Consider the following 13,442-nt stretch of genomic DNA (forward strand, 5'->3'; position numbering starts at 1 on the left):
ATTACAGTAAAACATTATGAGGGGTGGAGGGTAAAATATGAACGGATGGGTGTCATAAAGGTGGTAGGAGACATCCAGAAAGTAGAAAAGCATGCGTGTAAAAGAGGAGATCATAGGCGTTAGCTGTTTGATCCCTGATGCTGAGAAGAAAAGCTGTAAGAAATAAAGCCCTGTGTTGGCATTCACCTGTCATCCAGCACAGAGAGGCACAGGCAAGAGGGTGAGGAAATCATGGTCAGGCTTGGCCACGGTGAGTTTGAGGCAAACCTTTAAAAAAAAAAAAAATGGAGAGAATAGAAAGGATGCACTAAACAGATCAGAATCAGCCAACTGTGGTGGCTTATGCTTAGAGCCCCAGGTACTTAGGAGACAAGGCAGGAATCTCACCTGAGCTCAAGTTCCAGGCCTAGCTTGGGCCACAAAAGCCAACTGGAACTAGAATATGAAGAGTAGGGATCTGGGCCAGGCCGGTTAAGTGAGTGTCAAGAGGCAATAGCATATCCTGGTGTATGCTGGGGAGCAGCTAGTGCTTAGAACTGTGCCCTTGACGACCACAGCTCACGGCCTCCCCTCCCTTTTATTTCCCCTCTGCAGTCCTGAAACAGCTGGAAGAATTGTTGAGTGACATGAAAGCAGATGTGACTCGACTCCCAGCTACCATTGCCCGAATCCCCCCAGTTGCTGTGAGGTTACAGATGTCAGAGCGGAACATTCTCAGCCGTCTGGCAAACAGGGCACCAGAACCTCCCCCACAGCAGGTAGGACCAGTTTCTTAGTTGCAGCTCTTTGCTTGTGTCCTTGGCTTTCCTACCTCGGCTCTGTGTTCTGACTCTTGGCTGTTTATCCTTCTAGGTAGCCCAACAGCAGTGAAGACCCAGCGATGATCCCACTTCCACCACTGAGCAGTGACCTTCCTCACTTTCTCTTGTCCCGGCTGCCCCCTGGGGAGCCGGAGAGATCCTCGCCTTCCTTCTGCCCATCTTCTGAGTTGTAAAGGAACAGCCCTGTGCACTGGGGGCAGGGAGGGAGTGAGGGGCAATGGTGCCCTTCCTGCTGGAGAGACAAGCAGCAATAGCGCGGCGCCATGTGCAAGGAGCTGCAGGCTGGCTGCCTTCTGGACCCTGGCTTCTCCCCACCGCGCACCTGTTACAAACTGTTGTGGGTTCTGCCAGGCTTGAAGAAAATGATCTGAATTTCTTCCTCTTTTTGGTTTTATTATTTTGTTGGTTTACTTTGTGTTTTCTCCTTTTGGGGGGTATTCAGAGTGGGCCGAGCCCCTGGGCGAGACACAGCTACCTCTGTTGGCATCTTTTTAATACCAGGAACCCAGCGGCTCCAGCCACTGAGCGGCTAAAATAAAGTTGGAGAAAAAAAAAAGAAAAAAGAAAAAAAAGGAAAAGAACCAAAAGCATAAAAAAACCACAACAAATTTCTTCATGAGAATTGAAAATAAAAGTTTCCTTGTATTTTAGTGATCTGGTTCAGTGTGGGTGAGTGGGTGCCAGGTGCTGCTATTATAGAGAACAAGAGGCTGCTGCACTGTCCCTTTGTAGCCTCTAACCTGGAGCAAATGCATTCCCGCAGAGTCCTCCATGCAATAGTTACCTGCCTGGTAGTTGTGAAATAAGGCCAAAATGACCACCTAAGTGCTAGGGAAGCATTCTATATGGGAATGTGTAATACATACATATGCACGCACATTTTGTGTTTGTCTTTTGAGGCAGGGTTTCTCTGTAGCTTTTGGGCCTATCCTGGAACTCTCTCTGTAGCTTCGATCTCAGAGATCCACCTGCCTCTCCCTCCCTAGTGCCGAGTGGATGTGAGCCACCACCTGCCTTTTTTTTTTTTTTTTTTTGTACAGGCTGGCATTGAACTAAGAACTGCCTGTCTGCCTCTTGAGTGGGCACTAAGGAGGTGTGTTTGAGGCTGCCCTCAAATTCTGTTTCCAGAGAGCTGGGTTAACGTTAAAGGAGTCCACCACCACACCCAACTTATTGTTCATAACTTTTCTTTTTGTATTACATACAATTGTGGGGAGGACTACTGTACACGTAGAGGTCAAAGGGCAATTTGTAGAAGTTAGTTCCCGACGTCCACAATATGAGTGTGTCCAGTAATGAACTCTGGTTGTCAGGCTTAGCCGCCTGGAAAGTTCTTTACTCTTATCTAGTACTGCTTTGGAGGAGGGCGAGTACGTATTTCTGGCTAAATGAAGAGGGGAAGATTAGCTTCCTTAAGGAAAGCGGTTCTAATCAAAACCTGGGAGCAGGAGTGCGGAGACGTGGAACCTCCTGATCTTGAGATCTAAGACAATCCGCAGGATGCCAGGGCAAGGGGTCGTGCTGCGGTTCTAGATAGAAGCTTGGCGGCCTCGGGCGTCCTAAACTGGAACCCTCGGAGGGAAGCCGACGTCGGCGGGAGGGCGGAGCGAATAGGAGCAGGCTGCCGCACGTTTCCCTCCCTGAACCGCTGGAGCCGGTGACGCGTGTGTTCCTAAACTTGGTCCGTTCCGGCGCCCCTGCCGGAAAAGGCGGGGCGCTGCCCGGAGGACCTTTGCGCGTGCGCAGTACACTTTGTCGGCTCGCTGTCTGGGACCGCTTCCCCGAGTGCACGTGGAGAGGGCCTTTGCTGGAGCCGCTTAGTCTCCGGGAGCCAGGTTAGCCAGGCGGAGGCTTCAGGTGCTTGTGCGGTATCCCGGAAAAGAGTTTCGACCTGGGCGCACCGAGAGGGGCGCGGTGCCAGGGTTTGGTGGGAGTGCCTTGAGGGGGCCCATCAGGGGTCGCGAGCATGGCTCTGGGCCGGGCGGGTCTCCTTCCCGGATAATATCGCCGTGTGGCCTGCGTTCCCCTTTCAGTATCCACAACGCTGCCCTCCCCCGTTTTTCTTGCTTTAGCACCATGGGGCGTAAATTGGACCCTACGAAGAAGGAGAAGCGTGGACCTGGCCGAAAAGCCCGGAAACAGAAGGGTGCAGAGACCGAACTGGTTAGGTTCCTGCCTGCAGGTGAGGGTCGTAGCTCCCTGACCCCGCCTGGCCCCTGGTCCATTTTGTATCATAACCTCGACCCGTTTGCGCGTCCGCCTTCACCTGCTGCGTAGATGTGAGTTGTTAGGACAGAAGTCATCCGTGTTGGAAGATAGGGTAGATGCCACTGGGGCACGGGTACCCGGGTGTGCGAGGAGAGGTTCCGTTCTCCGTTTCCAGAAAGGGGGCTCTCATGAAGAATTTAGAAAGGTTTTGCCGAGCCTGGTTTTAGCAAGCAGGAGTTGGAAACGGGACAGGCCAGTCATGAATTGTCTGGAAGAAGGGATGAAAAGCAGGGGTCTGAGTGCTGTGTAGTGAAACACTGCTTGGGAGAAAAGACTGCGTAGGGAGCTGGTGTCCGGTTTTGAATGGAAGGTGTAGTTTATTGAAGCATTGGCCAGTCACAGCCCCATGAAAGAGATCCTCAACTCCATGGACGCATTCTGGGAGAGAGGCTTCGTTAGGAAATGGATGCTGAGGAGTAGTTGGGTGTCTTACACACAATGGAAAGCGCTGCAATTTCTTGTAGAGTATATATATATATAAAATAACATTAGCAAAACTCTGCTGTAGTTGATAACTGAATGAGCTGAGAATAAAGGAAAGGGCAGAGAAAAGGTTTTGAGGTTCTGCTGTCATCAGAATGTCCCTTTTGGTTTGATTTGGTTGCTTCATCGCCTCTACACCCTCCCTCCTCCCCCCCCCCCCCTTTACTGGAGGCTATGGAATGGAACCCTGGGCTTTTCCCATTCTTGGCCCAAGCTGTCCCATCAGCCCCGCCTCCATATCTCCCCTTAACTCCCAGGAAAGTGTTACAGAGTGTTGCACACTGACTATACTTTGTAGCCCTGTGTCTTTCCTGTCGCTGGGGGGGCCTGTACCTGCCAAGGGCACACTCTACCACTGAGCCACATCACTAATTCTCTCTGTAACACCTTAGTTAGTGTAGCAGCCCTCTTCCTAGTTACATTTGTGCTTCCTTTTTGTGTGTTTCTCTTAAACTCCTAATCTGCTCCTTTCTAACAGCTGGTGATGAGAATTTCAAGAGGCTGTCTAGTCGTGCTCGGAAAAGGTGAGTGTTGGATGCCCAGGCTTAGCAGAAATTGGAGCTGCTTGGTACATGGATGAAGAGGGCCAGTTGTGCGTTGCCATGTCTCCTTGTTAAGGTGGGAGGTAGCAGAACCTAGAGGCGTGTTCCCATGTCTTCACTTTCTGTATCTACAGGGCAGCCAAGAGGCGGTTCAGGTCTGTTGAAGTCTCTAAGTCAAATAAGTCTCCTAGAATCGAAACATTGCCTGGAGCGCTATCGAAAGGTCAGTGAAAACAGGATCAGTTGTTGTGTGAAGAACATTCTGGACCCTAGATAGGCTAGGATTTCTAGAATGGAAGGAAGAACAAAAAGCTTGCTTTTTTTTTTTTTTAATATAAAATCTATTTTTGTTTGTTTGAGGCAGAATCTCCTTTTGTAGCCTTGACTGTCCTTGGGCTCATTCTGTAGACCAGGCTGGCCTCGAACTCAAAAAGATGCTCTGCCTCTGCCTCCCTAGTACTGGGATTAAAGGTGTGTCTTGCCATGCCTGGTTAAGATTGCTTTTTATCTTACTTATTTAAAAAAAAAAAAACTGTCTCAATTTATCTTATGTACATGAGTGTTTTGCCTGCATGTATAAGTGTGTATCGCATGTATCCTGATGCGCATGGCGGTCAGAAGAAGGTATCAGATCCCCCTAGAATTACAGTAGTTGTGGACCACCATGTGAGTGCTAGGAACCAAACCTGGGTCCTTTGCGAGAGCAACAGCTGCTCTTAACCGCGGAGCCTTTCCTCCAGTCCTATTTCTGTTTCTATTATTTGTTAATTACGTGTGTGGGTGGGAGGGAGGGTGTGGGTGTGTGCACATGATGCTGATTCTACTGGAGATGGAGATGCAGGTCGTGGTGAATTGTCACATGTGGGTTCTGGGAACTGAACTTGGGTCCGGGACAAGGTTAGTTTGTGCTCTCCAGCCCCCAGAGGTCATTCTCAGGGCTATAACGACAGGCCCCAGAGGTGTGGGACAGGGAGTGTGGCAGCCATCTGCTCAGGATGTGTCAAACCCTTTACTGTTCTCAGGAGCAGTTCAGGCTCGAGGTAAGAAGCGCCCAGCACCAGCTGAAAACAGTGATGGGGATGAGGAGGAAGAATCTGAGGAGGAGGCTGTGGCAAACCAGGGAGACCTCTGGGGCTCTGAGGACAGTGATGCCGATATGGTGGATGACTATGGAGCGGACTCTGGCTCGGAGGATGAAGAGGGAAAGGTGAGAATCACTTCTGTGTGTTCTCAGATCTTTTTGTTTGTTTGAGATAGGGTCTTACTGTGTAGTACAGGCTGGCCCCTTAACTCAGAGATCCACCTGCCTCTGCTTTCTGAATGATGGGATTAAAGAGAGGGATCTTGGCAGATGAAGATGTAAGACGATAGATACTTGGATATCCTGCTGAGTGTAAATACACGCACACATTTTGAAGTTTTTTAGACATTTATTTAGTGTGTATATGCACATACATGCTGTGAATGTGGAGGTTGGAGAATAATTTGGGGTCTGTTCTCTCCTTCCACCATTTGGGTCCCCGGGACTGAACTGAATTTGCCAGGCTTGGCAGCAAGTGCTTTTGCCCGCTGACCCTAAGTATTTTTTAAATTTTATCTACTTGTGAGTGTGTGAGTGCAGACGTCTACACACGCCAAAGCACACGTGTGGCTGTCAGAGAACAGCTTTCCAGGAGTTCTTCCACCAAGCTGTCTCTCTTTACTTACTCACTTTTTATTTACTTATTTAATTTGGGGATGAGTGCTATCCTGCTGTCCTTGAAGGTTCTTTTGGTTTTTTGAGGCAGGGTTTCTCTGGGTAGCCTCAGCTGGCTCTGTAGACCATGCTGGCCTTGAACTCAAAGATCTGCCTGCCTCTGCCTCCCAGGTGTTGAGATTAAAGGTGTGCGCCACTACTGCCCAGCTTGAGTGCTCTTTTTTTTTTTTTTTTAAAGATTTATTTACTATGGGCTGGAGAGATGACTCAGAGGTTAAGAGCATTGCCTGCTCTTCCAAAGGTCCTGAGTTCAATTCCCAGCAACTACATGGTGGCTCACAGCCATCTGTAATGGGGTTTGGTGCCCTCTTCTGGCCTGCAGGCATACACACACAGAATATTGTATACATACTAAATAATATTTTTTAAAAAAAGATTTATTTACTTATTTTATGTATGTATGTTCTTGTCTGCATGTACATCTGCACACCAGAAAGAGGGCATTAGATCTCATGACAGTGATGAGATGGCTGGGAGCCACCATGTGGTTGCTGGGAATTGAACTCAGGACCTCTAGAAGAGCAGCCCGTTCTCTTAACCATTGAGCCATCTCTCCAGCCCCATTGAATGCTCATTTTTAGTGAAGCAGTTGTTGCAGGGCTGAAGTAGTAAAAGCACTCACCTGACATGTGAGGCCGTGATAGTTGAACCCAGCACGGAAAAGAAGTTTCCCATCCAGATGGGACAGGCCAGTCACCCAGGGGTTCAAGAGCAGCCTGGATGTATAGTAAGATCCTGTCAGAGAAAAAAGATTTCTTTTTATTTATTTATATTTATTGGTAGGGAGGTGGTATATAATGAGGGTAAAGGTTTGTTTTCTGTGGTACCAGCGATTATATGACTAGGATGTGTTTATTCAGAAGAATGGAAAACTGGAGAGGAAATACATGTAACATAGATTCTCTGTCAGAGCTTACTCGTGTTCTTAGCTTCTCTGTTTGCTTCTGAGAGAGTGTTAGATTATGGGAAGGACGAGTGAGGCAGGATGACAAGGGAGCCTTCGCCTTAGCCCTTCTCTCCTTGCAGTTGCTGCCCATCGAAAGAGCCGCTCTGAAGCAGAAGTCGCGGGAGGCTGCCGCTGGGTGAGTTTGGCAGCAGCTGGGTGGAAGAGATTTGAGGTGAGGAAGGAAGGTATCTGTTTTGGCTTGAACCTCTGTTCCCGGCTTGTTTCTAGGGGTCAGTGGAGTGAGGAGGAGACGGATGAAGAGGAAGATGATGTTCCCCCTGAGTCCGGTCCCCCAAAGGCTGGCAGAGCAGAGGGGGATTTGCAGATCAATGTGGAGGATGAGGAAGCCTTTGTGCTGCCCCCTGCTGGGAAAGTGGAGCAGGATATCCTTGGAGTGCAGAGTGAGGGTTGGAGGAAGGCACCAGAAGAGGGTTTCTTAGGCCTACCACGTGAGGCAACATTTCCTTAATGGGCCCACATGCCCAGGCTCCAGACCTGCAAGGAGTTCACAAGCGGATCCAGGATATAGTGGAGGTGCTTCGGAATTTTGGGGCTCAGCGGGAAGAAGGACGGTCTCGTTCCGAGTATCTGAATCAGCTTCAGAAGGATCTGGCCACTTACTATTCATATGGAGACTTCCTGCTGGGCAAACTCATGGAGATCTTCCCTCTGTCTGAGGTACCCGCCTGCCAGTCTCTTCCTTCTGCTTTTCTCACCTTTGTAGGGTGTGAAGGCATCTAGGACCCCACCCCCAACTCTACCCGTGGCTCTCTTGACCCAGTCCCCAAACACTGTCTCCATTGCAGTTGATAGAGTTCTTAGAAGCCAATGAGGTGCCCCGGCCAGTCACCCTTCGGACCAACACCTTGAAAACTCGTCGCAGAGACCTTGCTCAGGTGAGGAGTCAGTGTCGTTTAATTCGGGACTGGACCAGCTTTTGCTCACCTGGCCCCATCAAGTGGGCTAGGAAAACCTGCTCTCTGTCTCGGGTCTAAGGGCCTAGGCCATGTAGAGCAGGGCCTTGTCTTTGCCACCTCTGCTCCCTGTGACTGGGCTGAGACATCTGCGTCAGGATGAACTGCTGCCTTATAAGGGATGCAGGAGGCCACAAGAAGCCCCCAGTAAAACACAGCCATACAATTTTAGTCTTCCAGAATCAGTGTTATCTTGTATACTGTTTATTTGTTTTGAAGATTTATCTTTATTTATGAACGTGCACCATGTGAATTAAAGGAATGTTGGTGTGAGCCACATGTGGATGCTGGGATTGAATCCTGGTCCTCTTTAACAGCATGGTTGCTGAGCCATCTCTCCAGTGATGCATACTGTAGCTGTTATTTAACAGAAGACAGTAGTCTGCTTATTTGGAATGTACTTGACTGAGTTAGAAACCTGGAGTTAAAAAATGGGAGTGGGAAGCCAGGTGGGGTGGCGCACGCATTTAATCCCAGCACTCGGGAGGCAGAGGCAGGCGGATCTCTGTGAGTTCGAGACCAGCCTGATCTACAAGAGCTAGTTCCAGGGCAGGCTCCAAAACCAAAGAGAAACCCTGTCTCGAAAAACCAAAAAAAAAAAAAACGGGAGTGGGGCAGAGGGGCTGGGGATGCGGCTTGTGCTAGAGCCCTCTGCTTTAGCAGTCACAAGTCCTAGCCACAGTCCCTGTAAGCGGAAGTTTCTGTCTTGCCAGCAGCTCTCTAATAAACACGGAGGCTTAATATTACTAGTTAACTCTTTTATTTATTATGTATACAATATTCTGTCTGTATGCCTGCAGGCCAGAAGAGGGCACCAGACCTCATGTGGTTGCTGGGAATTGAACTCAGGACCTTTGGAAGAGCAGGCAATGCTCTTAACCTCTGAGCCATCTCTCCAGCCCTACTAGTTAACTCTTACTTTTAAATTAACCCATAGTTATTTTTTTAATATTTATTTATTTATTATGTATACAATATTCTGTCTGTGTGCATATCTGCAGGCCAGAAGAGGGCACCAGATCTCATTACAGATGGTTGTGAGCCACCATATGGTTGCCGGGAATTGAACTCAGGACCTTTGGAAGAGCAGGCAATGCTCTTAACCACTGAGCCATCTCTTCAGCCCCCCAACCCATAGTTCTTACCTATGCTTTGCCATGTGGCTTGGTGCCTTTTCCCAGTACAGCATGTCCATCTTGCTTCTCCCTCCTCCTGCTTCAGCCTCCTCAGACTCCGCCGTTCTTCTAGCATTCTCAATGGCTTTCCTGCCTAACTTTATCCTGTTCAGCTCTTGGCTGGTCAGCTGCTTTATTAAACCAATCACAGCAACAAATTTTCACAGTGTACAGAAGAATTATTCCACAGCAATCCCCAACTGGGCTGTGTGGCTAGATCTGGTAGTTTACACCTGTAATGCCAGCACTTGCGAAGCTGAGGCAGGATAGCTCAGGCTACATTGCAATACCCTGTCTCAAAACAAAGGGACTTGAAAGCCGAGGACTAGAATAGCTAGCAGCCGTCCCTTTCTCTGTCCAGTCTTTATAAGGCACTGGATGGTCTGAGGAGAGTCTGCTGGTTGTTGAGTGGGCGTGCTTGGCGTTGCAGTGACATGGACCTGCGTGGACAGGTTCTCATGCCTGACTGGTTTTGGGTAGAATATATGGTTTTGACATCTTCGTTCTTTTTTTCAGGCTCTAATCAATCGTGGAGTTAATCTGGATCCCTTGGGAAAGTGGTCAAAGTCTGGACTTGTGGTCTATGACTCTTCGGTGCCTATTGGTAAGTGTCCCCGGCAGTAGCCCTTGCTCTGCATCCCTGTGCCAACACATTCCACAGAGGTCCTCTTTTACAGGCGCTACTCCCGAGTATCTGGCCGGGCACTATATGCTGCAGGGAGCCTCAAGCATGTTACCTGTCATGGCCCTGGCGCCTCAGGAGCATGAGCGGATCTTAGACATGTGTTGTGCTCCTGGAGGGAAGACCAGCTACATAGGTATGGAAAGGGCAGGCTGGGTGGGTGTCATCTGACTACGCTTTAGAAAGAATATAGGAGGGGCTGGAGAGATGGCTCAGTGGTTAAAAGCATTGCCTGTTCTTCCAAAGGTCCTGAGTTCAATTCCCAGCAACCACATGGTGGCTCACAACCATTCTGTAATAAGGTCTGGTGCCCTCTTCTGGCCTGCAGGCATACACACAGATAGACTATTGTATATATAACAAATATTTTTTTAAAAAGAAAGAAAGAATATAGGGTTCATGGCGTTTTCTGGGATTTAGGCTCCGGTTTCAGCTCTGTTTTTTAACCCTTTAGCTGACCTTGGCTGACTTGGATAGTAATTTTGGTTACATCGTCTCTTACCATGGTTGGCTTTAAAAGGTGAACATAATGCCTGTAGAAGCCCTTGGCACTCTGAGCTGGGTGTGGTACTGTAAGTCTGTAATCCTGTACTCCAAGAACACTAGAAGGTCAAGGCAGGCCGTGGCTATAGAAGAACCTTACTTAGAAAAGGAAAGAAATAAAAGTAATTTTATATGTAGGGCCAGAAAGCTGGTCAGCAAAAGTGGAAGCCCCGTGGGTGGGTGTGGTCCCCACCGGACAGGCTGGATAAGCAGAGGGGAGTTGGCCTGCAGGCTCTGTGCTGGATGGTAGGTAGCAAGTGTGAGGCAGGGGAGCTGCTGCTGAGCCCTAGTGCTCCCCTCTCCTGCCCACAGCTCAGCTGATGAAGAACACCGGAGTGATCCTTGCCAATGATGTCAGTGCTGAGCGACTCAAGAGTGTCGTGGGCAACCTGCATCGCTTGGGCGTCACCAACACCATCATCAGCCACTACGACGGACGCCAGTTCCCCAAGGTGGGCCTCTTGTCTTCCTGAGGCTTTGGGTTACGTTGCCCTTGGCAATGTTGCTGTGTTTTAGTGCTGTCCTCGGGAAGTTGGTAGTGCCCTTTGCAGCAAGCATCGGGTTGACCTTTCCTTTCCCCAGGTGGTGGGGGGCTTTGACCGAGTGCTGCTGGATGCTCCCTGCAGTGGCACAGGAGTCATCTCCAAGGACCCTGCAGTGAAGACGAACAAGGTGAGGAGCCTTGGCTGATCTTGTGGGCTGGGGTGTTGAAGTCAGAACACCCGTAGGCAGCAGGTCCCTCCCTGAGGCTGTCATATGGAGTCTCCACTCCTGTTCTCTTGGGCAGGATGAGAAGGATGTCCTACGCTGTGCCCACCTTCAGAAGGAACTGCTGCTCAGTGCTATTGACTCTGTCAATGCGGCCTCCAAGACCGGGGGCTACCTGGTCTACTGTACCTGTTCCATTACGGTGAGATCTCTGCAGGGGCAGATTAACCGAGATTGGGTGGGAAGGAAGGCTGTTTGCCTCTGAGAGCAAGCGTCTCAGATCTGGATCCGACTCCACTCCTGCTTTGTCTCCCCCTCATCCAGGTGGAGGAGAATGAGTGGGTGGTAGACTACGCCTTGAAAAAGAGGAATGTGCGACTGGTGCCCACTGGCCTGGACTTTGGCCAGGAAGGTTTTACCCGCTTTCGAGAAAGGCGCTTTCACCCGACTCTGCGTTCCACCCGACGCTTCTACCCTCACACTCACAACATGGATGGTTTTTTTATTGCCAAGTTCAAGAAGTTTTCCAATTCTGTTCCCCAGCCCCACGCAGGTAATTAATTCGCTCTGCTTTTCCCATCATCTCCTTTGCTCTTCTATCTTTCCTTAGTACGTGTGTGTGGTGTGCACAGTGTGATGCCTGTGGTGTGCAGTGTGATGCCTGTGTGGTGTGCACGGTGTGGTGCCTGTGTGGTGTGCGGTGTGGTGCCTGTGTGGTGTGCACGGTGTGGTGCCTGTGTGGTGTGCGGTGTGATGCCTGTGTGGTGTGCACAGTTGATGCCTGTGTGGTGTGCACAGTTGATGCCTGTATGGAGGAGGTGTGCCCCTGAGCATGTGGGGAAGCTGGAGCTCACTTCAGCCATTGGCCTCTGTTCTCCACCTTACTTACTTATGATTTATTTATTTATTTTGTGTGTGGATATATGTGTGGGCATGTGCATGCAACAGAACACCTGTGGAGGTCAGAATAATTTCTGTGAGTTCTCTGTTTTCCACTGTGTGGCTCCTGACCCAACGTAGGCTTGCCAGCAGGTAAAAGCACCTGCTGGGCCCACCCCTACTTTTAAAAAGACTATTTTAAAAAATATTTTTTTATTCGTATAATGTGTTTTAGATCAAGTCTTTAATTCTTTCCTCACCACCTTCTCTCCCCTGAATCCATTTAGTGTTGACTATATATGGATGGTATGAGGCCATCTCCTGGAGCCAGACTCCATCCCCAGCAGCCATCAGTTGCCAGGAGCTCCTAAGAATAGCACTTCATAACCCCTGCCATACACACACACACACCTCACTTCACTCTTTCCTTCCTTCCTTCTTTCTTTTTTTTAAGTTAAACTGTCTGCAACAAGAACCCCTGGGATCCACCTGCCTCTGCTTCCCAAGTGCTGGGATTAAAGGCATGCGCCACCACCACCCAACAACCTCCCTATTTCTTAATGATCAAACCATCTCTAATTTTTACCTCAGGAAACACAGCAGCAGCTACCCCTACGGAGCCTGAGCTGAAGGATCAAGTCCCCCCCACGTCTGAGAACAGTAGTCAGCCAGCCAAGAGAGCTGGTGGGGCACCAAAGCAGCAGCTGGGGAAACAGCAGCGTTCCAGAAAGCCCTTCCACAAGATGAATGGCACCTCCAAAGGGCCAAGCTCAAAATCCACTGTCCCTTCTGTCCCAAAAGCCCAAGTGTCTGCCAGGCCCCAGGAGAGTGGCCAGCCTGGTGGAAAAGCTGGAGTGGAGAGGAAACTAAAGCGAAGAGGATCTAAACCAAAGTCCTCCAAGGAAGCTGCTCTCTCAAAGCACAAAGCCCCTCCCAACCGTGTGGACTCACCTGCTGTGCCGCCACCCTCTGAGAATTCCATGGCCCCAAGGCGTAAGGACTGCAGTCAATCCCTTGGGATAACCAAAACGATTGAAAAAGGAAAGCAACAGTTTCCAGGACAGCCTGCCAAGAGAGCTGCTTCCCTAAAAGAGGATGGTGCCCCCAAGGGACCCTCAGTCCCCACTGGGTCCCCCCACAGTTCCACCAGGCCCCCACCAGCAAAAAGGAGGAAATCTGTGACAAAGGGCAGCAGCCAGCCACTGTTGTCTTAGATGGACTTGCAAAGCAGACTCTTACATCCTTCTGCAGTGATGGCCTCCCTACCGTGCATACATATGAAATTTAATATACATATTTTCTCCACTAGTCACTGTTGTGTTTTTTAAGATGCTGGGTATTTGGCAGCTTGTGGGCCTGGGAGTCTCTTGAGAGGGAAACAGCTGGGCATTGCTTGAATCATAGGTCTATATAGGTCAATGATAGGCTGCTTGTATTTCTTGGTTTCCCGGAGGAAAAGCCAAAAAATCATATCCAGGGTACTGGGGAGAAGACAGCAGGGATGTAGGGAAGACGATCTTCCGCGGATGGTGCCTACTGGGTACCAGAGCTGAAATCTTAGGCTGTGGCCAGCTCCCTAGGGAAGTGCTAGTCAGGCTTCCTTCTAGTGTTGACTCCACGCCCGCCCAGACTCAGACCCGGAAAGGTCCAGGGCTAAACCTCTAG

General features: G+C 49.7%; 2 protein-coding genes across 9 annotated transcripts in view; both read left to right on the forward strand.

Annotated features, from left to right (window-relative positions):
* Positions 1-1,466, forward strand: part of Chd4 (chromodomain helicase DNA binding protein 4) — a 36,772-nt gene extending 35,306 nt beyond the window's left edge. For all 7 annotated transcript variants that reach the window (XM_041631689.1, XM_041631695.1, XM_041631711.1 and 4 more), the window contains 2 exons: positions 595-758; positions 853-1,466. In XM_041631689.1, coding sequence (XP_041487623.1) covers positions 595-758; positions 853-870 — 182 coding nt within the window. In that variant the 3' untranslated portion in view covers positions 871-1,466. The remainder of the gene's footprint in view (positions 1-594; positions 759-852) is intronic.
* Positions 1,467-2,566: 1,100 nt separating this feature from the next.
* Nop2 (NOP2 nucleolar protein) lies at positions 2,567-13,078 on the forward strand. 2 transcript variants are annotated; one of them, XM_041636969.1, is made up of 16 exons: positions 2,567-2,656; positions 2,894-3,003; positions 4,051-4,096; positions 4,249-4,337; positions 5,137-5,321; positions 6,897-6,952; positions 7,045-7,199; positions 7,295-7,494; positions 7,623-7,712; positions 9,482-9,569; positions 9,643-9,783; positions 10,503-10,642; positions 10,773-10,862; positions 10,978-11,100; positions 11,223-11,451; positions 12,369-13,078. In XM_041636969.1, exons 2-16 carry the CDS (start codon positions 2,898-2,900, stop codon positions 12,989-12,991), a joined length of 2,361 nt encoding a protein of 786 aa, XP_041492903.1. In that variant the 5' UTR covers positions 2,567-2,656; positions 2,894-2,897; the 3' UTR covers positions 12,992-13,078. The 2 variants fall into 2 exon arrangements, with proteins under 2 accessions (XP_041492903.1, XP_041492909.1); XM_041636975.1 differs by having other exon boundaries at positions 2,616-2,678.
* The last annotated feature ends 364 nt before the right edge of the window (positions 13,079-13,442 follow it).

The sequence above is a fragment of the Microtus oregoni genome, unplaced genomic scaffold (assembly GCF_018167655.1).
Source record: "Microtus oregoni isolate MIOR12 unplaced genomic scaffold, Mior012 000002F_ref0000024, whole genome shotgun sequence".
Classification (NCBI taxonomy): Eukaryota; Metazoa; Chordata; class Mammalia; order Rodentia; family Cricetidae; genus Microtus; species Microtus oregoni.